This window comes from Haemaphysalis longicornis, unplaced genomic scaffold, assembly GCF_048455015.1.
Source record: "Haemaphysalis longicornis isolate Haplotype H1 unplaced genomic scaffold, Haemaphysalis longicornis Haplotype H1 scaffold_7, whole genome shotgun sequence".
NCBI classification, from domain to species: Eukaryota; Metazoa; Arthropoda; class Arachnida; order Ixodida; family Ixodidae; genus Haemaphysalis; species Haemaphysalis longicornis.
In genome coordinates this window covers 180148590-180175258 of record NW_027526422.1, presented here as the reverse complement: position 1 = coordinate 180175258, position 26669 = coordinate 180148590, and the positions used below count along the sequence as shown (strand labels likewise).

Sequence of the window (26669 nt, the reverse complement as noted above, 5' to 3'; positions counted from 1 at the left end):
GAGCCAGGGCTAAGACGTTTTGTGTGGCGGCATAATGAGGTACCCCCAGTGCCAAACGATAGAGGGCACGGAAGGCTGCTTCAAGGCGGTTTGTCCAGGCAAGTAAGAGGCAGAGGTAGGGTATAGTGTACAGGATGCGAGATGCTGGGAAAGTTGTTTGCGGTTCAAAGTGCACTTGAGGGGGCGGGAGACCTGAGCTACCTGGGAGTGGAAGTTGCGAAACAGCAGATGCATTGTGGTAGGGTGAGGCTCAAAATTTTTAATGAATCCATTTGTGGTCACACTGCCGCTTATTTGGTTCCCTGGTCACAGGCTACCGCTTTCTATCTAACATAAGGGACCATATAATTCATTTTCAATTCTGTGGGTGGCATTCAGACGGTTGAGGGGCGCTCTCCTCGCTTTGATAATTGGCTTGCGTCGAAGCAGGCTGGTGTGTCGGAGCCGATGGCGCCTTCACATAGACAATGGTTGTACAACGAGGGCAGGTTTGGTTTCCACAGAGCGGCGCGGTAGAACCCCCAGGTCTACGGCGGTAGACCTGTTGTCCGGAAAGCACAAACTTCCTCTCTGCTCACTCCACCCCGTATCCACTACATATACAAAATCCCCCAGGGCTCTATACTCTTCCCCACTTTCTTTAACCTTGCCCTGTTATCACTGCCCTCACGACTAGCCAGGATCCCTGGCCTCAAGCACTCCTTCTATGCGGATTACATTACTTTTTGGGTGAACCCCGGTAGTCCGGTAGTCTGGGTCGTGTTGAGGAAACATTACAATTGGCCTGCAACACAATTCTTGACCATGCATCTTCTGTCGGTCTTAGCATATCTGCATTTAAGTCTGGCCTTTTAGTGGTGTCTAACTGACGAGGCCCTGACCCGGATCACTGTTTAACTCTTTGGGGGTCAATATTTTTTGGCAAACGCGACCCCCGAAGGTTCGATTTTTTTATTGCTGATATAAATTGTTCGGACGAATCTACTTCGAGAAAAAATTGTGGTAATTCTTTTACGGTTACTCTAAAGTGACAAATAATTGTTTGTGTTGTTATATAAACGTGTGGCTACTTCATGAGTAACACAAGAAAAATTCTAAAAGAGGTTTGCGGGCGCAAGAAAGGGGAAGCGCCCAGAGGATGAAACCGAAACTAGCCGTTGCGGGCCCGCGCGTGACTGGATGCGTAAGCGATGGCCGGCGCACCACTGCAGTAAAGCATAAAGAAAGAAAAGAACAGCCACTGGCGCAAGAAAGAAATTTCACGCATTTCCGCAGTGTGGCAGCACATGCCAAGCAAGATAAGTGATCGAAAACAGCGCGCTTTTTTAGCATACAAGTGATGATGTCCATTTGTCATTGACCATTTTGAAGGTGTTTGCAGGTGGCGTACATGTACGTCATTGACGCTGAAAGGATTAATAGTACAGCTATCAATTGGTGTGGCCTCCATGCTACAAGTGTGTGTTTCAGCTCCTCCGGAGAAAGTGACCGTGCCTGTTTGAGTTGCCATGTTTTAAGCAATCCAGCGGGATGCTGTTAGCAATGTCGCTTTTCTCTACCTGCTATGTGTTAAAAGGATAATGGAGACAAACAGTGAGTGGGTTTCAAATGAAGTCTGTCCTTCCCATAGCCCCTTTAGCGTTGATATGGTGCCGAAAGATAATTTCTGAGAAATGGCTAATCAAACCACATATTTCTCTCCTTCCTCTCTATTCGGGGACACAAACAGCAGCTGCTGTTTGCATCACGGTAAACCGGAATCAAGCGAAGTGGTGGTGATGTGTAGGCTTTATGCAAAAGTGCTGCTGTCTGTCAGAGCCAAAGCGAAGCCTCCTTTCGATGCCATGTCAAAGGGGAGCGCCTGTTGCTGATATGCATGCTATATGTGCGTCCATTTGTGTTGTGCTGACTTTTATCGCACTAATGACGGATGAATGGTGTGTGGACTTTTCCGTGTTGCCCCGACTCTTGTACGATTTTGCGGAGATATATTGTGCATGCGAAATGCAATCGTCGCAACCCCAAGAGTGGAGTTACAGGCTTTCCACCAAATCCAAGAAATTATATTTGGTGAAGGGCTGTCAACAAATTCAGGTGGTCCTGATCTTAAAGGGAGGGTCCCTTCAGATGGCTGCCAGCCATGCCTAACGCAGTGATGTGGTAGCTGCGCCAATTGCGCCTCACTGCGCCGAGAGGTAAATCCTGCTACATCCTGCTACAAAAACTCTGATTTCAAGCAATCGGCGCCAATCTTGCGCTGGGCTTCCTCGATGTGGCGTGCTCTTTACACCATGAGCGTTGAAGAGGAGGGATTATTGGAGTGTTTTCTGCTCGCAAAAACATGCTGCACACGCCACAGGGGCGGTGACGCTGCCGCGAAACACCCGTACGGTGCACGTGGCGCGGCCGGCGGCGGCAACATGGCGGCGGCTCTGGCCGCGAAGTGGTGCGGGGATCTCGAGCGACTGCGTCTAACAGCTTTCTAAAATGCTGCTCAAGACACACACGAAGTTGTTTGTGCACTAAAGGAGCTTATAATGCAAGCGAAAACGGTACTATAAAGCATCATCCGTGCCGCTAGTGAAAGCACCCACGCAATATCTGCCCGGGTAGTAAGCCTAAGCATCTCTGTCTGAGCCAGCTGGCTGTCTCGAGCGCCTTGAATCTTCCGCCATGAGGCGCGCGCCTTCCCATTGGGGCAAGTCACCAAGCTCCTCCCATTGTCGCACGCGTCGCTCGTTAGTTTCTCATCGAGGTAGAAGGTGCCGTGGGCGTGATATCGTCGATGCGGGCATGAAAAATATCGTGCTCACAACGCCGACGCGCACGAATCGCGTGTGAAAACGTGCCATGTGGTTCACGCTTGACTATCTGCTTTGTAATAAAGCTTGGGGAGTTAGCAGAGGACCGGTATAACTGGAGATTAATGGGAGAGGCCTTTGCCCTGCAGTGGGCGTAGATAGGCTAGTTATGATGATGATGATGATGAAAGCTTGGCAGGAGTTCACGTGACTAACTCCGAGGGGTCTAGATGAAGAGAACATTGCAAGGGTAGCTAGCAGGAAAGGGACGAAAGTTCAAGGTGGCTCAATTTGGGACCGGCTGTAAGCCGAGCTTCGAAGAAAGTGATCTTGCCTGACTCAACATATCGTTTTGGAGGAATGCTACAGGAGCGCTTCAGGAAAGCATTTTATGATAAAACTTTCTTTTCAAAGCTACTCTTCGTGAAGAATGTGGTCGACTTTTTCACTGATTTTTTTGTCCTCGTTTCAAATAAGTTGGCCGTTGGTCCACCTACTCAATGATCATCATAGATGGCCCTCTTTCACAAGCTGGGTGGGCGCTTCATGAAGACAGTTTTACCGCTCAGAAAAGCCAGACAGTTGGCGTTGTTGCAAACGTAATCCCCTGCAAATTGGAAAGCGAGTGTAGAAGTCGGAGAGGAGATGTAGCATGCGATTTCGTCTTGGGAACCAGGAGAGAAACAGACATTTAGGCTGGGCACTGGAAGCCTTTACATAAAATGCACTCAGTACATTCTGTTACGTGTCGCTGCGTTCCGTTCATTATGGTTTTACAAAACGTTCTGTCGCCTACTGATTGGAATGCTACCCTGATAGTAATTTTTAAAATAAAACTTCAAGTTCTTTTATGGTCTGTTTGCTCATGCAGTGAATGCATGTACACGCTCGCACGAACTCTGTTGGTTCTTGTCTTGAGGCATTTCATAGTCACTGCTAAAAGACATCTGTGCGGCAGACACTCGTCTTCACTGAAGGCATTTTAATTGTTTAAACATTTCTGTGTGTCCAGGATGCTGCTTTTGGGGCTCCTCTTGGTTGTTTTGCACCCCTTTCAGCAATATTTCTCAAATTTTAGTGCTAGCTCTGGCTGCTCCAAAAGCTGATTTGGCTGCTCCAAAACCTACTTTTGGCTGCTCCAAAAGCTGCTCCAAAATGACTCGACCTAATCACATCACTTCTAATGTCTTGCTGCAAGATGAGATGACGTGGTGATTACCATGAGGAAGCAATAAAAAAAAATCTGCTCTCTCTAATCTCTTTTCCTCACTGAAATTTTAGACTAGCTTGTAATTGCAAATATTGATATGATATGTTCATCCATTGGTGCTTGTGAAGAAGAATCACCCATAAAATGAAATTGATGACAACGCTGGTTACCACACAAAACCACGGGGTTGAAGAAACAGCCACCCCTCTCCCTGCCTCTTTGTTTTTGCCTCCTCCCTGCCTCCGTGCCTCCTCCTCAACCCCACACTGAAAATGTTGTTGAAAATCATTTATTGCACTGATCACCGAACTGAAGCATCCAAACATACCTGCATATAAATGTACCCAGTACCTTTTTTGCGATCATATTTTCGTTGTAGGGCAGCTTTGCTCAGCATTCTTTTTTTCTTTTTTTTTTTTTTGTGCTCATCTCACTTTTTGTGCTTTTGCTGTCTAACTGCTCTATATAATCGTCCTTCAATGCAAGAACAATCACAGATCAAACAGTAGTTGGGGTTTTGCTCAGGGTTCATCCACGTGACCGCTCGGGCCCTCTACGCATGTCATTTGGTGCAGACAGAGTGCTTACGTTGCATGCACAACCTACCGTGGGAAATTCTGTTCGTCATGGGCACACAAAAAACTGATTCTCAGAAATGGTACGTAAAGAACACCAGGCCATGAATTGTAGCAGCCAAGTTTGCCTTGAGCTCAGAAAGCGTGTATGTCAACACAGCGGTTGCAGCCTCTCCGTTCAAGTTGACATTTTTGCTTTCCGAAGGATGAAATAATATCAAACACCGAACGAGCAGAAATGAATGCTAATGTATCAGTATTAGGCGCACGTGCGTAGTGAAAACCGTGGATGGGTTACGCACACAAAACTTCCTTCGAGTCCCTTGTTTCAGCAAACTGTTGCTAACCCCAATTTGTAAAGTGCAGTGCAGCTGTCTCCTCTGTATAGTACACACTTAACCACGTGGTTTGTTCCAGATTCAAAGGGTGACACTCCTCGGTCTTCCGTGGATGCAGGTGATTGGGAGGAGGAAGAGGAGGATAAGGAGGAGGAGGATGTGGAGAACCCTGCAGCCACCGGCCCTGCCACAACCACAGCAACAGCTTGCACCAACGGGACGAGCGAACCGGCCTCAATTACGGGCGACTGGGTGGATGTGCTGACGCGCAAGGCCCTGGAAATTAGGCTGGCCAGTGGTCAGCGGGGATACACGGCCCTGCGCCACATGTGCCTGGGATTCCCGTCGGAACTCCAGCTGAGGCAGTGCGCACGCATTCTACCTTTCAGAGCCGGTCAGCCATTTTCTCTCTCTCTCTCTCTTCCTTCTCCATTGCAGACTGGGGTGCATGGCAGGCTTCATTCATATGTGCACTAAATGGGCATCGTAAAGCTCCATGCATCTTACTCTAAAGTTACAGCTGCATCTTACCAGTACTCACCTATGGGGCAGAAACTTGGAGGCTCACTAAGAGGGCTCAACTTAAAGTGAGGACCACTCAGCGGGCAATGGAGCGGAAGATGATAGGTGTAACATTAAGGGACAAAAGAGAGCGGAGTGGGTCAGGGAACAACCACGTGTTAAGGACATATTAGTAGCAATTAAGATGAAGAAATGGGCCCGGGCAGGGCATGTAATGCGAAGGCAAGATAACCGTTGGTCATTAACCATTTGAGGGTCGAATTTTTTAGCCAAATGTGACCCCCCAGGGTCGATTTTTTTATTGGTGATTTCAATTCTTCAGATAAATCTATTTCGAGAAAAAAATATCGTAATTTTTTAGGGTGACCATAAAGGGACAAAAAAATCATTTGTGTGGTATATAAGCCAGGCCAAGTAAGAATGCAACGTGTGGTTTATTAATGAGTAACACAAGAAAAATTCTAAATGAAAACGAGAGAGTAACAAGCCGGCACCTTTTGAGTGAATCAAAATCAGATAGACATCAGTTTCGAGGCCGCAAAAAGCGGGAAGCGCCCGGAGGACAATACCAAAAGCTGTGTGCGCGCGTGGCTGGATGCGGGAGCCATAGATGGCGCACCACTCAGAAAATGCAAAAAAAGGAGAAAAGGGCCTCCTCAGTTTCGCAGGCGCCCGGGCGCCTGGTGGGCGATACCCAGCGCGACCCCTCGTTAGCGGATGCGCAAGCGATAGCCGGCGTGCCGCTGAAGTAAATCATACAAAAATAAAAAGAAGAGCCATCAGCGCAAGAAAATAATTTGACGTATTTCCGCAGTGTGGCAGCACATGCCAAGCAAGAGAAGTTGGTGAAAAAAGGCGCGCTTTTTGAAGACACAAGCAATGCCGTACATGTACGTCATTGACCATTTTGAAAGTGTTTGCCGATGCCGTACACGTACGGCCGTGACCCTCAAAGGGTTAAGGGTAACAGAGTGGATCCCTAGAGAAGGCAAGCGTGGCAGGAGGCGGCAGAAAGTTAGATGGGCAGATGAAATCAAGAAGTTTGCGGGGATAAGTTGGTCGCAGTTAGCACAGGACCGGGGTAATTGGAGAATAATGGGAGAGGCCTTTGCCCTGCAATGGCCGTAGATAGGCTGGTGATGATGGTGAAAGTTTCATGCCACTGTATACTAGAGGGAAATCTGGTGCTAGTGGCTACATGAGTCATGGGTCAAGGAGCGTCAAGGCCACATACTGCAGAGAAGCGTTCCGTTGTCACTTGGTTTGGCTCACGAAGAAGCTGAAAGGTTGTTTTTGACTCAAAAGAATCACAATGTTGCTGTTAAAATACTGTGTAGAGCTGCGTTTTCAACATAAGCATAGCTGTTGAATGATTTATCTGGCAGAGGTGTTTGATTAGCTTCGTGCAAGAAGGACTAAAAAAAAAAAAGAAAGTTTACCCTGTGGTTGATCTTGGCATCAGGGGGAAAAGAAGCCATTTTGAAATCTAGGCCAAGTAAGAATGCAATGTATGGCAGCCCCCATGGCGCCATAGCCGGTGAGCGGCAGTTTCTTCTCCAGTATATACCTATCACAATGGAACCCTGATAATACGACTTTTAAAGGACCGTGCGAAGGCACCATATCACCAAGTGTCGTATGATCGAAGTTTGGGTAAATGCCCCCCCAGGAGATGGTCTCACGTGACAGACGGGCTGAGAACTTGCTTCAATTACCATATGTAGTACCTTCTCGTATAATTTGCGAACCCCCTAGCTGAAAAACCAAGTTTTAAAAAAAAAAGTTCAGGGTGCGCATAATTTGCGCACCCTTCATTTGTGGTGGGGAGGATTCCATAGCAAGTATAGCGAGTGGTTCCTTCTCGTGAAGGCAGTTGCGATGAGGCAGTTTTTTTTTCACGCAGGAAAATAATTTTTGAGGGTTAGTGCTTAAAGAGCATAGTAGATAGAGCTCTTGAGGGCTCTAATCGTAATTTGTGCTCCTTATTGAGCCTCGGTTTGAGCCTGTATTTCGGTTTGAAGAACTTCGGTGATTGTTTACTCTGCTTTCTGAGGAGTTTGTGATGCAGTTTTATAGATGAAATTTTGGCTAAATCGTCCTATTTTGTCATATCTGCGCTTGTAGATGCAGCGACATTTGGCTATATTTACTGAATTCCTTGAAATAAAATTTGCCCAAGCCAGCCCAACAAGCTACGGAAAGAAGGATGGTGGGAGTGATGCTTGGGGTTGGGAAATGAATTAAGGAAGAAACTCTAAACATCCACTTCTGAGTGTCGCAAACGCCTTGCATGCCACCCCTGGCTGCAGTGTATTGCGGGAATGCTGACCTTCTGTTTTGGGAGTGCTGCAGAGTTCGATACAGTGCACAAGTTCGACGTGTTATGTTCAAAACATGTGTCAATTATGCAGCAGTTGGGTACACACCATAATTTTCTATATCCGTGTTCAGTACGATGACGTTAGAGTCTACCCAAGTTTCTACCCCTCAAGTTGGCAACACAAGCACGCATTTGTTTCCAAATCAAATTGGGCCAAGTTTATTGGTTTCCTGTAATGCGAGTACAAGAGGTAACGTTTTGCAGAGAGGGATTCCCAGTAATAGTAAATCATATACATCATCATCGGCTTGCCGTGTGTCCACAGCAGGGCAAAGGCCTATCCCATGTTCCTTTAAAGGGACCCTGCAGCGCTTACCATCAACTACTGAAAATGTTTTTTTGGGTGAAGTCTATTGTCCCAGCAATCTCCTCCCGCAAGCATGATGAAAATCCGTTGAGTATCACTGAAACTACGCACGATGAGAAATTGTGCATAATTGTTTCCACTCAGCTCGACCACAGACAATGCGATGAAAGCTGCGCGCTCTCTCCTAGAGAGGGGGGCGTCTCGCGATGTTCACTTCGGCGGCCTTCGATATATCACAGGCCGGGGAGTTTTGTCCTTTTTCCCGCAACGTGGAGGGGTCTATTTCCGGTCTGGTGCCACAAAAAAGCAGGCATGGCTGCCTGCTCGCAAGTGCATGCTCAAGCTGGTAGGGCGTTTTTGAAGCAATAAACGTGGTCTCGTTGAAAGGGGATTATTGAGTCCGTCACTCAAACTCCTAGCGCACCCAAAACACGAAAGAAACACCAAAAGTATGCGTACAGGTTCAGGCATAGAAGAGGTTGGTACACAGTGCCGATGACGGCGAATTGTCTCTGGAAATGTGAGAAATAAGCCGTGAAGTTGACCAGCGACAGCCAATAGGACAGCCATGGCCGTAATGACGTGGTTTAGGTCATGCCAGGGGTGCATAATGAGGAAAACTGAAGAGAGTGCGGTTGGTTTTTCTGCGAGCTCGCCGCTTTACGTGCGTGTGTGATATTTGGCCCAGGTATTCCTGGTGGTGTAATCTAAATGCAGGGGTGAGGCAGCTGCGCATATTGCGCAGATTTGATACAAATCTGCTTTCCTGCGCCAGGCTGCTCCAAAAGCTTGAAAATCGCAAAAATTGCGCCAAACTGCTCCAAAACAGTCTGAGAGCCAAGGATTTTAACGCTCCCGTCAGTTCCAGTGCGGAAAAATGCTTACTGACGGCATAATTTTCCAGCACACCCAAGGTGATGCTGTTTGTAAAGGTTGAATTGATTGATCATTCCATGAAAAACCTGCTTAAAATTGTCCCCGAGGTAGTTTTTTTCTAAAGTCACAATGTAGGGTTGCACATGTTATATTCTTTGCGTTTTTAAAATTTTCCCATTGAAAACCATTGCAAAGTCCTGTAGAAAAAATGCTTAGGTGTACGTAGGCGTCAAACCGCTTGTGCAAGTTGATGAAAAAACGGCAATTTTTGGAGCGCCGTATCTCCGGAACGACATTACTGGGCACCGCCACCTTGGTGTGATGAAGATATGAAAACATGGCCGCCTGGCGAAGCAGTTCCGTGTGGTTCAGGCAGAGCGCTCTTCGCCAATTTCTATCTTGGTTTTAGTTATGGGGGTGGCTGGGTTTACATTTAGTCGTTTGATCGGTTGCTGGAAGGGGCGCGACTCAAAAGACGGGAGCTCATCAAAAACAACATGGCGCCCGCGAATTCGCCGTGTTTCGGCCTTGAGTGTGAGGCCGGTACGTGCTTGAAGTGAAATTTCGGACTCATTGCGGTGTTATAAAACACTGAGTTATTGATGTCTTTCCCAGCGGACTTGCGAGCGACGGGAATGGGACGATCGACGTGCAGAAGTGGCGGCACAGGCTACATCGCTGCGAAATGTTCAAGCAGTCTTCGATAGCGGGACGGGCTATTATTGCACGCTAGTAATAATGGTTCATTTATCTGAAGTTAAATTTATTGCCAAAAGAAGGGAGGTGGATAAACATACCAACGTTACTCAGATTACGATCGTAGTGAACATGCACCTTGGGGATTGAAATGGGAGGGCTGGTGGGGTGCGACGACTGTGACCTCGCTTTGGCCGTGGCTCTACACTTGTGCATAAAGACGAGTCTGCATAGGATTACAAAAGTAACAATTTTGGCATTCACATGATAATAAAAATGCCTTACGATCGCTTAGTTTTTCAATTCGATATTATCAATGGAACTCCACGCTATCTATGCATAGAGCCTAAGAATTCAAAAATGGCTAGTAAAAAGGTAGTGCAGTTCGTACCTTGTGATACTCTGGTAGAAAAAACTTTATTGAAAGGCTGTTTCAGTGTTAGGTACGTTCAAAATCAATCAAAAAGTGCACTTTTCACCCGTGAGTTGCCAAAAATTTGATTATTTTGGCTCCTAAGGTGACATAATAAATGTCGTTCTTCTGCTCCAAATCAAGGTTCTTCTGCTCTAAAATCGATATTTCGCTGCTCCAAAAACTGCTCCCAAATCTGATTCAGCTGTCTCACCCCTGTAAACGTCGTGCAGGTTTACTTGCACTGCTCAAAGAGTGTTGCAGGGTCCCTTTAAGCTCTCCTGCCTTGCGATGCCTGGCCCATTCTTTGCCTCCGAATTTTTTTTCATTTCGCCCCTCCATCGAATTAATTGCCTTCTTGTACCTGTAGTCCCATTCTTTAGTTAGCCACTTTGAGCCTGGTGGTCCACCTGATGTCAATTTCTGCACATTACATGTCCATCCCATGTCCACTTCTTCCCAGCTTCAGCCATGATGTCTCTCTCCCAAGTTTCTTCTCTGACATGGGATGCTCTTTTCCTATCGTCTAACATTACTGCCATCGTTCTTCCTTCCATTGCTTGTTGGGCAGACCTTGTGTTTTGTTCCGGGGACTTAGTAAGGTGCCAAGCTTCTGCTCCACAGTCATCACTGGTTGCGTACGATGCTTTTCCATGATAGAGGGAGCGTACTGTTAGTAAATACCTGAGTGGGCCTACGGAGCATCTCCTGTCGAGCCTATATTAATTGTACACTGGATTTCATTCTCGTGGATGGGACCAGCCCTGACAGTTTGTCAGAGATAGCTATACCCATCCACCCCTTCAAGTATTTTAGTACCTATAGTAAAGATGAGGTTTTAGTGTGTCTGTCTAGCATTTTTTCCGATTTCTTTGAGTCAGCGGAGAAGGCGAGCCACGTGAGATTTGAAGAAGACGTTATCTCGTTCCATGAATCAGGAGAACAGCTGCAAGAAATGTTAAAGGAGTCGGGTTGAAAAAGCCCTTGAATCTAAGTAAAAATGATCCCTAAGTAAATAAATGCAAGAAAAGAGGTTTAGTACGCGGGGCAGCAACAGAAGAGATGCTATAAAAATGTTATTGCTCCAAAAATGTGTACAGTGTAGACACCGCTTGCATAATGTATGTTGCAGGAGCCGCGAAAATACGCACTGCCAGCGGTACCACCCTATAAACAAAACACGCGCGAATCCAACCGTATCGCAACCTACCTTTCAATAAATTGTTTGTTTATCATCATTCAAACAAATGCCACTTAAAAACCGAGGTACGCTGTTTATTTCGTCTTTTTCTACGTCAGTTGCTGCTGCAGGGTCTTACAAGTTGCTGCATAGTCTTGCAGACCGCAAGTGCAGTGTTAACTCGTGCTTTGTGTTTGTGCATTGAAGGATCTGCGTTTCTTAGCGTCCGCAGTTCATTTCAGGAGGTGCGTGCAGCACTGTGGAGGCTACATTGTTGTCAACAATCCTCCCACTGAGCACGCCCAACTCATCATGAAGGGGGCCTTGAAAGGACACTTCGGTCTCCCTTTTCCTTCACAGTGACTTAGGGGTCCTCAATGGGTTGACTGTTGACAACAGTTCCACCTCCACAGTGCTGCACCAACCTTCTGAAATGTCTGAAACGAACTGCGGAGGAATGAATGACCCAGAGAGGGCAGAAGCCTGGCTTATTGCGGGTGACACAATGTGATAAAAACGCACGCTGACCTTTTTTTTTTATCGGCGCATTGCGTTCGCAATGCCGAACACATTTGTTTATCAGCACAACATACAGGTAGTGGAATCCTCCGGTGTTGCGGCTTGGCTCGCTACCTCCAGATGTTCGAAAAGAAAAAGTGTGGTTGCTTATCTGCACCACGTTCTTATAGCAACTTACCGTGTGCAGGGGGGTCTCACTATCTTGAGAGGTGTGCTGAGTCCAAGAGCAGTTGTGGTTATCACGTGAGTGCAAACAGAACATGTGAAGTAAATGGCACTTATTATTTTTATTTCGGTGTCTAAGTTAGCAAACATAACTGTTTGCTATCAGAAGCGCAGGCTACAGAAGCACATTCTACGTCGGATGGCTGAATCCATCTTTTTTCTTACTTTTTTGTGACCCTAGAACGACGGTGCCAGTTGTGCCGGTCGATCACCGGACTCGTCACAAAACTGCACTACAAGCGGTATTGTGCTTCGGGCAACACTGTTGTTTAAAGGGAAGGTGAAGCGGTTTTAGAATTAAAAGAAAAGTTGACTAGCAGCAAGTACACATTGAATAGTTCATGTGTACGAAATATTTTCGCAATACATGCAATAGAAGCGGCGCAATGAGCAAAACAAAGGTGGCCGGATGCCCCGCCCCCATCTCGCCGCGCGATGCCGGAAGACCGAAGAGCGCGGGCGAAAACCGGCTGAAAAACGTCATACCTGGACTTCCGGCCGGATCAGCCGCCTCGGCCATGCTCTTTTCGCCGTGTTTCCTTGTGACTGATACTTGTTGTTGTGGTTGATTGCACTCATATGTACAATTTTCGTGTTCAAAAAGTATGCACGAACGCCGAACGAGACATACGTTATCATGCCGTATTCCTAAGCGGAATAATTCCACGCCGGGATGCTTGATAACATACGGAAGCGACAGCCGAGGTGGCGGAAATACTTGTTTCGTTAAACGCGTCGGTTTTCTTTCCCTATGGTCTCAGGACAGTGTTCAAAAAAACAATTTTTTGGCGAAATTAAAACACGGGGCCAATCCTGATAGAAGTTCTCTCCCGGCTAAGAGGAAACAGTATTCCTACAAAGTAAAAGAACCAAGACAACCAAATTACTTATTTTGCAAGTATACATGTCACGATAAGGTGATGTTTGTCTGGAATTAATAAAAAACACCACTCCGAACCACCACCGTGCCATAATTTGTGTTGACTGCGGGGGCCTAATTTTTTGCCCAAGATTCCGTGTGGCTGCATATTATAACCTGGCAAGCACTTGCTGTCACTGAACCTCAAGTGTGCTCTAGTGATAGTCGGTGATATACAGGGTGTTGCAACAATAACTGGAACACTTTAAAAAATTTTCCTGAGCGATCCGCCGCTCTGTTCACGCTCAAACTTCACACAAAGGTCGCATTTTGTGGTCTATTTTGTTTGACACCAGGAACAACAACGGTACTTACCTGTTTATTCTGAAAATAAATAAAAACGATTTTCGCCTATGGGAAAATGGCGGCGATTTGGACGTGCGAGCCCGAAAACCGGGTTTTCTGATCGTCTGTTAGCTCATTTCTAGGTGCATTTTCTGATCGTCTGCTGCACCATTTGGCTCAGTACGTGAATCCCAAAAGTGCATTTCACACTGCAGGTGGTTCCGTCGTTCCAACATCAACTTGCGCTGGCTCGCACGTTCAAATCAGCGGCTATTTTCCCATAGGCGAAAATCGTTTTTATTTATTTTCAGAATAAACAGGTAAGTACCATTGTTGTTCCCGGTGTCAAACAAAATAGACCACAAAATGCGACCTTTGTGTGAAGTTTGAGCGCGAACAGAGCGGCGGATCGCTCAGGAAAATTTTTTAAAGTGTTCCAGTTATCGTTGCAACACCCTGTATATAATGATGATACTAAAAAAATTAGGAGCGAAGAGTAAATATACGGCCTCTGTCCGACTAGCGGGGTAAATGCTTAAATCTAGAAATGCTGAAACAGGCCAACGATTCATTATCACAAACGTTTGGTGATTATTACCTAAAGTAACGTAACTACAACGTAACTGCCTTGTCCGACTGGTCTGTTAATTATAACGAGGTGGCCGTAATATTGTAGCAGAATGCGCAACGCACAAGCGAAAATCAAGCCCTACTACAGCCAATAATGCTGAGCAGGTACTAGTATGCTGCAGTGTTTTCAGAATAAATGCATGTGAAGCAGTAAGACGCCACTCATCGAAGTGCAGCGAGCAATCGCGGAGGCGCCGTAGCGCCGCTGCCGAAATGGCGCGCGCGTGTGGGTCTGTGTACGGGAATGAGTAACGGGGCTGGGGTGGGCGACAACGAACAAAGGAAATGCGGAAGCAGAGTCTGCTTGTTGGTTTATGCGTGTACCAGCAAGATGTGTCTCGCATATACGTTTACAGCGCATGAACGCTATTTTTTCGCGCAGTGCACTTACGTGCTTTTCGCTGGTAGATTGTTTATAAAACGCCCATTAATCTTCGGCATAAATGGTTTTGTGATAAGAAACAGTTAAGGCAGTACCTAATATTAACATAAGGTATAAAATCCCCCTATGCTGGTTGCCTAATTCAAAAATATTTCGATGGAACCCACTAGTCGACGTCACAGTCACTGCTTTGGGGTTCTCTGTCGTGTAAAGCAAATTTAAGCTCCAAGATAATTGAACCAACAGCACGGGAAATTATAAAACAAACTTCCAGTCATGTGCAAAAATTAAACTGCAAGCTAAATTGCCGCAAAGGCAACCGTGCGATCGTTCGCAATGCTTCCGACAACCCGCGCGGCCGAAGGGTGTCCTCCTTTGACGTCATGATGGGCGCAACCAATCAGGGGCGTCAAAAGACGAAAAGCGCGCGTCTTTCAAACGGGGCCGCGCTTTTTGCAAGATAAATGCCACTTGGACTCATGTACGATAAATTACAATGTGATATTCGGAATCAGCACGCAAGAAACTATATAACTGTTAATCTAACTCAAATTTTTTGGAAAGCGCTTCAGCTTCCCTTTAAGCAGTATGCTTATGTATTGAATTCTATGGGAGGCAAACCGGTGGTCACAAAAATCCGCGTTATATGTAGTCCTGCACTATAAACAGTCGCGCTATAAATGGTCTACACTGTAATATCAAATGAAAAGCTAACACGATGATGAAAAATGCCAAGAAGTGTACACACATTAAGTAAACACAGGTTAAAAAAATACACGTGATTAGAAGGTGCTTCCTTTATTCACAGAAAGAAACCAAAGAACAAACAAAGAACAAGGTATTTCTAATCTGCAAATGAAAAAATTCACAGAAGCAAGACAAAGTAAGGTACTATAGGTGTAGAAAAAACGACAACTCCAAAAATGAACCTTTATAGTGAATGGATGTAAGGGGTTTCATAACAGAAGTGGGAGAGCCCAAATTGAAAGACTATAGTCAGAGTCCTTCAATGCTTCTCTGGTCATGAAACTCCCGGCCAAGTTTCATACGGGGACAAAGGCTACTGCTAGGGGCGCCACCGCAGATCGGAGGGCATTGGGCGGCGGCCGCTGCTGCTCTGTAGTCAGACTGGCAGGCAGGAACGCAGTAGCAGCATGCCCGTTCGCACCAAATTTTTTCGCCACTCACAAAATGATAAGTCCATTTGAGCGGCCCACGACACGTAAAGCGAAAGCGCACTGCTGATAAGGCGGCAAACGTCTGCTCCCTGCCAAATGCGCCCAGACCACTTCCCCGGCTGCCCTCTGATTAATGCCAGCGCCGCGGCGCGGCCTCCCTGGGCAGCGCACGAAGCTCTCCCGTAGCGTGACGGCAGAGTTTCATGACCAGAAAAGCATTGATGGACTCTGCTATAAAGTTCTGCCACCTCTGCCATGTAAATGCCTCTTTCCTCTCCCTCGCTCACCTCTCACGTTCCAGTTCCAGTTGCATATTGATGGTTTGCTTCAAATAAGCCTAATGCTTTGTTTTTGCTCAACAGTGTTGACGAGTATGAGGCATGTTTACAGACTTAGTGGTTTGGAAAGGTTTTGCCTGTATAAACGTCTCGTTCAAGAATTCTTTTATCTCTTGGCTCGATGGCTGAATCGAAGGACAGACAGGCAGCGACAGACAGACCAAAATTTTTGGGTTCAAGTAGCCTATATTTATATTGTCTCTAAAAAAAAGAGTTGTAAGGCAGGTGTACCGCAAGAATAGACTTGTGTGCAGAATGTTTCGTTCACACAAAAAAGAACGTCTTAAAAAACATTTAATAAATTCCTTAATAGAAGCCAGCCAAGTAAATATAGCACATGTATCGGTTAATTGTAACACACTGAACAATGGAACAACAGTGAAGCCCCCCATGTTTGGTACATATCAGTAAATGGAGTTCAGAGGCAGTTGTAGAGGATTCCAGTTGAAGGATGCAAAGTTGATCTTTAATTGACTGTAAAGTACACGTCAAAACAGCAGTGCTAAGTTATACTTTAACAGTTTTTCTGCGCGTAAGATGTCACGTTCAAGTCGCAGAGGTCGGTGCATTGGAATGAAAAGGTCCACAAGTGATGGTATTGCTGCGAACCATGCATTGTATTTTTTTATTATGTTTTTGCTTTTACCACCCGGCTGCGCCAGGCTGTGTTATCTGTGTCCCGAGTGAAGCACATGTTCCAGTCTTTCTTTCTTATGCCGCGCGGGTTATCTCTTTTTTGATAGGGAGAGTGTTGCCCCCTAACGCCACTAGCCTGGAATTGTCTTCTTTTATCTACAGTATTCTCGATGTAATTCAACGGTTCAAGAAACACTCGTGCCGAGAGATAAATGCCTGCACAGCAGACGCTGTGGTATTCGATTCGCCGACACTTGCCTGCGCACGTCACTTTGTTGACTGCTGCTTCACCGCCTGTGTATTCTTTGAATGGTTAGGGGAGCACAAGTTCGCTCCAATAAACTTGTTTTTCCTTCAAGCCAACTGCGTCATCTTTGGTTGCGTGACAATATGTATGGCATGATTATGTGTTGGATTGGGGATTGGTGGCAGTGGTAGGGGGTGCCCAAAGTGACAATTCTATAACTGACCTGACCGCATAAGGAAACAAAATAAGAGGGCATTATGTAATTGGGTCATGAAAGGGCGTGTTTTTGTCCAAATGTACATTATTTTTGTGTTGTTAGTGTGAGAATACAGCTTTAGGTTAATATTAGAGGAATGAGACTAATCGAAACTATGGATATTTCTTGGATAGTGTTTGCTATTCAATTTGATTTGCTGTGAAGTTTTGACATTCAGAGATTTCGTCATTATAACGTAATCAGTTTTTTTTTTGAGTTCTTGCTTTACTTGAAGCTCTCTGCAGTCCCTGGCGAGCAAATCATACCACTGTTAACGAAAATAACGCTTATAACAAAGTAAATTTTCTATCCCCTGGACTTCATTACAACGGAGGTTTATACTGTATTTGAAACTTTCAAATAGTACACAACGTTAAAAGTTGGCTCTGTTGCTCGACTGGCAAACTTTCAAGCATCACCACATGGCTTGCGTTTATGGGTTGGCTTTTTTGCATTACATTGATGCTGTAGTAAGAAGCTTAACACGTGCAAGTCTTGCTCAAAACAAGTGTGTGCAAACATTGGTGTACCTAGAGCCACTAGATCGTAGCGTATTTAGTGGCCTTAGATGTACCGTAGGCGTAGTGGGAGACTACTTGGGTCAAATTTATGAGCTGAGTTCTTGCTTTACTTGAAGCTGTCAGTATAGTGGCCTGCTGTCAGTATAGTGGCGTGAGTGAGGAAACAGCAGTCGTTACTTGTTCTCAATGCTTGCAGTGAGTCTTACCAGCCACTGGCATATTTAGCCTCATCTCAATGACTGCGGCGACTGTATCCAGTTTCTAAAAAATACTTCCTGTACTTGCAGCATGTTGAGCAGGCAGCATTTCTCCATAGCAGTGTATGCCAAATTTTTGTTCCTCTGCTTTGCCATCTTGTCTTAATCTTTGAATTTTTATTATTTGTACCATTTTTTTTGTCTGGGAGTAATACGTGAACACTCAGATATGTTGAGTCCTGACTGCTAAGTTATGTTTTTTTTTTTTTTTTGCTATGATCTGATGGTACACCCACTAGAACAAAGACATCTGTATTCAAAAATATTCAACTGAATTCGCAGTCAGTTTTAGTATTCGTATTCGATTTGCGGCCCCTATTTTTGTATTCGCTCACCTATAGCTATTGTCAGGTTGTAAAACCTAAAGATATGATGCTGTCACAGACAGTAATACAATGAGGACTGATTCTTGGATTATGTTGCTATTGACAGGTGCTTTTGACCAGAATGAAAAACTTTATATGTACCTAGCTTTTACGAGGTTAATAATTCGTCAGTTACAACATTTCATAATGTTAGCTAGTGAGATGGTTAGCTTGGATGCAACAGAAACTACTCATTTTTGGCGCATTTTAGTATCATCAGTTCATAAAGCACAGGGAGTAGAATGCAGAACGTCAGGTAGGACATCAGTGTACAAAATGAAAAGTGGAAGGCCAAGAATTGGGCCCTGGGGCACACATAACTGGTTGCTGTTTTAGCTTCTGAAGGAATGCTGTTTATACAAATGTTAGTACAAATGAGCAAATAGCCCTTTAGAAAAGTTAAGGCTACACACTATGAGATTCAAGTCTAGTAAGCGAAATATGGTGGTTAGGGGTGTCAAAAGCTTTAGTGTAGTGTAAAAAGTTGGAAATAACACCAGTACTGAGATTGTTTATAAAAGCAGGTAATGAAAAAAAAAGGCCAAGGCAGTAGAGCTGTCAACAATGGATATTTTTGGATTTTGTAATGCAGCTAAATAATCGCTTTTAGCTACAAACCTAACTCGCAGTTCACTAATTTGAGTGATTTCCAAATGCACCTCAGCCTAATGGAGAAGCAGGCGTGGGTTGGGCTGCGTTCACTGACGTCTTCCTGCCCACCCAGGGCTGCTGGAAGGCCTGCTGCCCGCCCTGGAGTGCAAAGTGTCCACCATGGTACCGGCGGACAGACATGCCGTCCTCTGCGTGGACAGGGTGCCGCTGTTGCATGGTGGCCCCGAGCCGCCTTCCCTAGCCGAAGCTGGGGCCAATCCAGAGCCGTCAGGGGACGCACTGGTGTTCACCCTGGCGGGGCTTGCCTCCCGCTGGAAGCAGACCCTGGGCTACCACCTGCTCCCCTCATCCGCACATTCCTCACTGCCCGGTGAGTGCAGATACGTTGACCTTTGAACTTTGACCTCTGAGCTGCTTGCTTGCTGCTCGATGCTTTTTTTGAGTTGTTCTCTGACACGGTTTGTATTGCTCTCGTGCACAGTTTACTTTGTTTCGGCTGCACGTCACATGGTAGCAAGAGTGCTGCAGATTTTATGCTGCTAGCTGTTGGTCAGTCATCGCAGCCAGTGCGCTGTCGTAGTGTGAAGCCTTGGCTTGGCCTACTGTGGGTGTGGACCTCAACCAAGTGATCTCCGATTGTTCTCTTTCAGTCACTTCCATGGAGAAGGCAGTGGTAAAGTTGTATGTGTCATGTATGAGTTAAACAGCTGGTTCTGCGTTTGTACACAAGGTGGGTAAAAACAGTTCGTTGGTCATGCAGCGCTCAAAATTGTTTCTTTTTGGCATTCCTAGCCCCTAATCTGAGAACTTTGTGGTTGATGCTTGTGCTATAAGCCCTCCTTCAGGCCAGCTTGGTGACCTGACCAATAGCAGCTTCGTTGTTTATGGCAGGCAGTGTATATCTTTTTCTGCACGTAGACTTTAAGCTTCACCATAGCTTTTAAGAGGAGGTCTGCATGTTGTGACCTTTCAGCTCACTATTTGAATTGAATTGTTTCAAAGAGTCACAAAAAGATTCAGGGATCAAATACAGTAAAACCCTCATTACAAGCGACACTTAAGGGACCTGTAAGAGATGTCTCTTGTAACCGAAGATTCTAAAAACGCAGAGGAGTTGGGCTAGATCACTTTGTATGCATTGTCACATGGTGTATTGGTGGGCACAGAGAAATGGATAAGGGAGAACCATTGGCTGGTTGAAGAAACCACACATTTATTACACACGAAGACAGCCCCTATCACAAACCACACAAACAAAGCAAAACCACTCTTAGCCCAAAAGTACTAAACCAAGCTAGCAACAATATACAACTAACTACAATTTCTACCCAGTCCCCCACAAGGGACGTCTGTCTGGAGTCCTGCAACTATGTACCGTAATTACCCGATTCTAACGCGCCCCCGATTCTAACGTGCACTAGATTTTACTGGCAAAAAAAAACGAAAAAGTTGCACCTGCGATTGTAACGCGCACGTAACTTAGTGAGCAAGAAAAACGAATGCGAGAGAAACGGGCGATTTATTTCCCGAAGTAATCTCACTCACCTCACTCCTCGTCGCTCTCCGCTGACCACAACATCTCATCCTCGGTGCCGTCAAGCGCGTTCGCGATGCCACACTTCTGAACGAACGTTCAACCATGGTCGATGGGATCGTGGCCCACGCCTCGCACGCCCATCCTGCGAGCTTCTCCAGAGGCGCACGCTTCAGCCGACCGCTTGTTTTGAACGAACGCAAGAGAGCCGCTGCTGCCATTGCTGTTATCAAGTGCGCAAGTGGAACGATTTGACGATTTGTGTGAACGCTGATAGAAAAGCCTAGGCGTCTATACTTCCTGCGTCCGAAAAATTGTTGCTAAAGCTTTGGCGACGTCTTGAGATGGTGATGACGATGGGTGGGACGAAATTTCCCCTGTTTTGGTTTCGTATCCGATTCTAACGTGCATGCGATTATTCGACCTATTTTTCCGGAAAAAAAGTGCGCGTTAGAATCGGGTAAGTACGGTATGTCTATTAAACGGGTGTACCCCAGTCACCAGCACTGGCGTGGCATACACACTCCGGGGCCATGGGATGGTTATGGTGTACTAGAAGAGACAGGTGTGTCGTTCGGGGCCGATTAGGGGGGTCACTTTTGCGATGAAAATTTCTGCTGCAGAACTCCTGTTGTAAGCAGCGCCCCTGTCGGCCGTTGCTTACCACTGCTTACCAGATGGCTGCACAAGCTTTGTTTGTGAAATTCATCCTGATTTGTTGCCTTTAATAGTCCTTTTTTTTTTTAATTTTATGACGGTGTTTTTATAAAATATCTTGAATGATTGTTGAGTTTGGTTTGAAAACTTTTTGGTGGCGCTGGCCACAACAGGAGTTCTCTGGGGAACGCCTGCACTCCATACATTTTTTTCATTGCAAAAGGGCCCGCTCTAGCCCAGGCTCGCGTGGCGTTGTCGTGGCCTGGCCACTGACCTTTGGCTTGCTCTTCACAGACCGCCCGCCTTTCGTACAGGAATCGCTCCTGCTGTGACCTTGTGCTCCCCCTCAGCCCGCTCTTCCCCGACCTAAATTTTTTTTCCCGGCGGTCGCAGCATTGTCACATTGGCTGGTCACTGCTTAACGTGTTATTCGTGGTGTATCACGATTGGTCGCCTTCTTACTGGCCAATTTCTATTTCTTTCTCTTCTTCTTCGTCTTCTATCATTTCTGAATGCCTCGTCATTAAGGTTTGCCCCCTGAGCCATGACATACATAAGCATCGAAGTGTGTTTAAACACATCTACAGGAAATTCCTATGGATGGCTTAAAGGAGTCAATCGTGGTAGTCTTAGTGACTACAGATTGTATTGTCTTCCTTCCCAGCTTCTGCCGGTAAAGCAAGCCTGCACTTTTCAGGCCTCTCTGTTGCTCCCAATACAGCCTCAACTGCCGGCAATTTCTGTCCTGCAATGAACTTGTCATCCTCCTCCTTTCGTTCATTCTTTAGGGCACTATTTTCTTGTGCCAGGACTGCATGATGGGCAACGTTTTCGAAGTGCGCATGGTAGTCCACATCTGGAGACACAAACTTTTCAGAAGATTCATGAACACCTGTGGTTCCTTGGGTGCGGGTCCTAGTTTGTTTCATCTTCAAGGCAGTTTTCAACAGGGTGGTCTTTACAGAGACAATGCCTGTATTGTGTTATTGTCTGGAGACAATACACATTGTGTTAAAAGGCCACTTTTTCCAGAACAGGGCATGTTGTTTGAAATTAAACCCTGTTCGTACAAACACCACTTTTAAGGGGGCACATGGGTATCTGGGACTGAAAAATTGCCCAAAAATGCACTTTTTTAAGGTGTCACTTTTCTCTTGATTTGCAGAGTTTTTCCTCTGAAACTTCTGTACTTGGAACAGTACCAGTTACTGATAAAAGCCATTGAGGCCTGATTTCAAGAAAAAAAATAATAATTTTTCAATAATTCCTCACTTCTTCAGGTACTACATCCCAGCATGTAGTGCAGCTGGGAAGATCATTTCTTTTGCACTGTGAAGCTGAATGTTTGAACCATGTGATATGGGAAGCAGATTTTTCATTTTGTGTCTAAGTAGTTGTTTAATCAGCATTATTTTTAATTGGTTACCAGGAGTACTTCAAACCTAGAAGTTAGAATTGATGTAAACTTGTATGTGATTGCAAAACAAAACAAATTGCTTCTGATATTTCATTCTCCACAACTTCTGGTATCTATTCATGCCTTGCTGTTAGTTTTTCGATGAATAGTTTTTTCCCTATTGTTCTCAAGAACAATCAAGGAAAGATTTTTAATTAACTCTTAAACTAATTACCTCACATCAAACCTAATTGATATTTGATATCCCCTAAAAAAACTGAACAAGCCCATGAAGTTTCATCAAAATTCATTGGAAAGCAAAAACAAAAATAACTTTCTAAGAGCACAGTGCCCCCTTAATAAACTTCCAACAAATTTCCTGAAATCTCACACTATGGGACTACATCTTCAGTGAAAAAATACTCCAGTGCCACGGATCCAAGGGTGCCGGACATTTCAGAATAATGATTGTTGGGTAATTTCTCCTTGTTAGCTAATTTAAATAATTTACCTTGCCGTGTTGCTTCGAAACCCATTGCTACAAATTTATATACAGAGGGACTTGAGGATGTTGTGTTTTCTTTGCAGTCAACAAATCAGTGACCTAGCGGAGACACGAAGGTCGAAGTGGTAAAAAAAAAAAAAAAAGAAGCGTGTGTGTTATCCTGTTTCGTATCTATTTTTCTTTGTGTCTTTTTCGTTATATAGTAATGTTTAAGAATAAGGAATATTTTTTTACAATCTCCAGAAGTTCGTTATAATTAGATTTCACTGTACACTTTCAGTCAGCATCCGCTTATGTTGGGCTGGGTGTTTTAATTGCCTAAAACAAATAAAATCGACTGCGCAACAGCATGCACTGCTAGGTATCTGGTCAATTTGTGGAATTCGGTCCTTCCACTGCCTTCCTGTCGGCATCCCTTACAAGAACCACAGCATGCATTACTGTCACAGTGTAGGAAGAGAGAGCCCTATTTTAAGCAGTGGCTGCCTGTAGCAGTATAGGGTGTGGAGAATCATGATTTCAGCATTCCAAGCAAGGCTATAAATGAAAAACGAAAACTAATTGCAACCCGTCGTGGTGGTTCAGTGGCTAAGGCATTGTGCTGCTGAGCACGAGGACGTGGGTTCGATTCGCAGCTGCGGCAGCCGCTTTTCTGATGGAGGCCAAAAGCAAAAGCGCCCGTGTGATAGAGATTTCGACGCACGTTAAGATCCTTAGGTGGAGCCCTCCACTACAGCGCGCCTCATCACCTGAGGTGTCTAGCTCAGGTAAAGAGGCGCGTCACCTGAGGTTCACTTCATAAAGTGAAGTGTCTAGCCAGCGGTCGAGGCTGTTTCAAAGTTGCATTCAAAGTTGCAGTGGTCAAAGGTGCTTGAAAAGCAACTTTCCGTCCATATCACTTGGTGGCAGCGGTGGTGATAATCTCAAGCCAACACTTTGGAGCACCACTTACTGTTTGAAAACGTGAACATTGTGGTCTCTCCACCTCACAATATGCACAACCCTAGCATTGCACAGGGCATGCACTCATGCACACTGCGAGGAACCACCGTGGGTTAGAGCTAACTGAGCACGCTCATGATACTGAAGCGCCGTCGTGCCAACTCAACACCGCCTCTATTGGGCAGGTGGAGAAGGGGGCGACAAAGGAATATGCCCAGGGTACGAAGGGAAGACGTTTATTTTACATCAGTGCCCCAGTTACATGATCAACAGTACAAATACGTACTTACCTTGAGGTGAACGGGGCGATGGGGCGCCACGTGCAAGTGTGCGCGTCGTTGGCGCAGAGCCAGTGGGCTCTTCGGTCAGGGCGAAATCCGGGGTGCGGCGCACGTTGTGCGTGCGCATCGCCGTGCTGGCTAGATTGGCTCGCAGCAGCGAGGGAGACGTGGCCCATTCGCCCACAGGCGCGTACCGCACGGTGTGATCCTCAAGTGTTAGGTGCGGCCTTACTATATGCAAGCGTAGGGACAACAGGAGCAGTCTAAGACACGGGCCGGCAGCCGGGAGGGCTGGTGGGCTTTCGCCGGCGCAACAGAGTTGCAGCCGGCCGGTAAAGAAAGCGTCACATACCTTCAGCGTCCTCGAAGCGTCTCTCCGAACGGACCCCTGCACAGAGCGCGCGTTCACCTCCCGGCAAGAGGGGGAGCTCAGGAATCGTTTAAACGGGCCAATGAGGTGAGGTTAGCTCCGCTACCATGCCGGAGCACCTGCTGCACAACAGTGTTTTATCGCTGCAATGGTTGCTGCAGCCTTCACCTTAGGCAGGAGTTTGTAAAGACGGCTCGGCTCTACACAATGGCGCCGAGACGAGCCGGCATTTCGGGAAGAGAGGGGAAAAGCGCCGCGCAATGGCACAAACCTAGCGATCGTGCAACGGCTCAGGCGCCAGGTTCCCCACAACATCCCTGTGATCCACCATGGTATTGCCTTTGAAGTAATGAATGCGAACTGCACGCCAACTGCACCACAGTGTGGCAAGACTTGATGTATATTTTGAGTCACTGGCTGCTGCCAATTGCTGGTTCTGAGGTGACCAGTGTCACGTTCTCTTGGTCCTCCTGCTTCTAATATAGTCGAGCATCTGATGGAAAACACCTGGCTCAGTGAGCACAGCCTGGTCAGCAGCCTTGAAGATCGCTTCAGAGGTGGTTGCTTGCAACACAGGCATTCCGTTGAGCCGAAGTGTGTATGGCAGGAGGGTGGTTTGTGTGGAACAGCTGACGTGTACAAAGCGCTGGCTGTTCCTCTTGACGCCACCACGCACATGATCGGGGTGAGAACTTTTGTCGATGCGTTGTGCGACATCATAAGGTCAAGACCTTATCTGGCTCCCAAGGTCGGTGAACCACAGTTGGAGACTTCCTTGCAAGATGGAGTACTGCCAGACATTCTGTTGGCAGACGCATCTCCTCTGCTTCAGGGTGGCACGGTCTTTGCGTGTTAGTGCCCACACTCTACAAGAGTCTGGCAGTGATTTGTTGTCGTGAGCGACCTCCGTGTGCCACTCATTATGAGCTGTGGCTGGGGTGCTCGCTTGTTGGGCTGTCCTCGGTGTTGAAAAGGGCAGAGTGTGTTGCAGAACTCTGGCACTCTGTTGGCACCATCTTTGTCTTCCTCGCTCTCCTCCCACGATGCACCACTCCCATTCACATCCCAGGTCAGGGCAGTGTGCACTCAGTCGAGAGCTATTGCCTCGTCACCCCAAGCCCCCCCCTCCAATGCAATACATTGGGTTTTTGTATGATGCTGCTGTGAATCGGTTGCCAACCAGTCATTGAGCTTTCACACCTCATGCCCTCTTGATGTCGTCTTACAAACTTGTGCAAGTCCTTCTGTTTAACCTTTTGAATGAAAATGTGCGCCTTCAAGGAAGTACGATACAGTCTAGACCGTTTATAACGTATGTCACGGGAGCCGCCCAAAGTTGCACTAGAAGTGGTACTGCACTATAAAGAAAACATGCACGAATCCAACCACATCGAAACCCACCTTTCAGTCATTCTTTGTTTGTCATCACCCAAAGGAAGAAAGAAGGCCTCTTAAAACAGAGGCACGGTCTTCATTTCGTCTTTTTTTCCCTATCAGCCGCTGCTGCACGGTCTTACAAATTTTTGCTGCGTTAACTTTCATTTTGTTTGTGTTTTAGGGAGCACGACTGGGTTCCTTAGTGTGTCTGAATGGATGCGGGGAACAACAACAACGTGATAAGGGCCCAAGTGGGTTTTGTTTTTTTTTCACCCCACCTTGCGTTCACGATGCCAAAGGGGTTTGCTTATCAGCACAACCTACAGTGGCTCACTGTTACCAAATGTTCTAAAAGGGAAGGGGCGGTTGCTTGTCTCCACAAGGTTAATAGAAACGACTTACCATGCGCGTGCAAAGGGGTGGGGGTGTGGGTCCACTGTCTTCTGAGGTGCATCAAGCAAGGGCAGTTGTGGCCATCATGTGTGAGTTCAAACAGAACATGTGAACAAAAGGGTGCCTATATTTTTTTCTTTTCTTTTCTGTGTTGAAGTTGGAGGAGAGCAGGGAGTGTGTTCTGCGTGGGACGGCTGATTCCATCTTCTTTTTTTTCTTTCTCGCGACCTTTGACCCAGTTGCACCAGTCGATCAGCAGACCGCTGAAAAACCTTACTGTAAATGTTATTGTGCTTCGAGCAACCGCATTATAAGTGGTGCGCTTATGCATTAAGTTCTATCGGAGGCGTACTGGTTGCCAGAAAAACCTTCATTATATCTGGTCCTGCACTATAAACGGTTACGTTATAAATGGTCAACACTGTAGTTGGTATCATTCCGGCCCTAACATTCTACCCTGTGCCCGTGACCGTGTAAAGAAATGACTCTGAAGCTTCTTTTGGCAATACCAGTGTGTTTGACTTCAAGTGAGAAATCTTCAGTGCTG

At 46.2% G+C, this 26669-nt stretch overlaps 1 protein-coding gene across 1 annotated transcript in view; it reads left to right on the top strand.

The window, feature by feature from the left end:
* Positions 1-26669, top strand: part of LOC144147295 (uncharacterized) — a 49636-nt gene that overhangs the window by 9415 nt on the left and 13552 nt on the right. Inside the window, exons 3-4 of the mRNA XM_077679392.1 lie at positions 5043-5318; positions 18780-19037. Of these exons, the coding sequence (XP_077535518.1) occupies positions 5043-5318; positions 18780-19037 (534 nt within the window). The remainder of the gene's footprint in view (positions 1-5042; positions 5319-18779; positions 19038-26669) is intronic.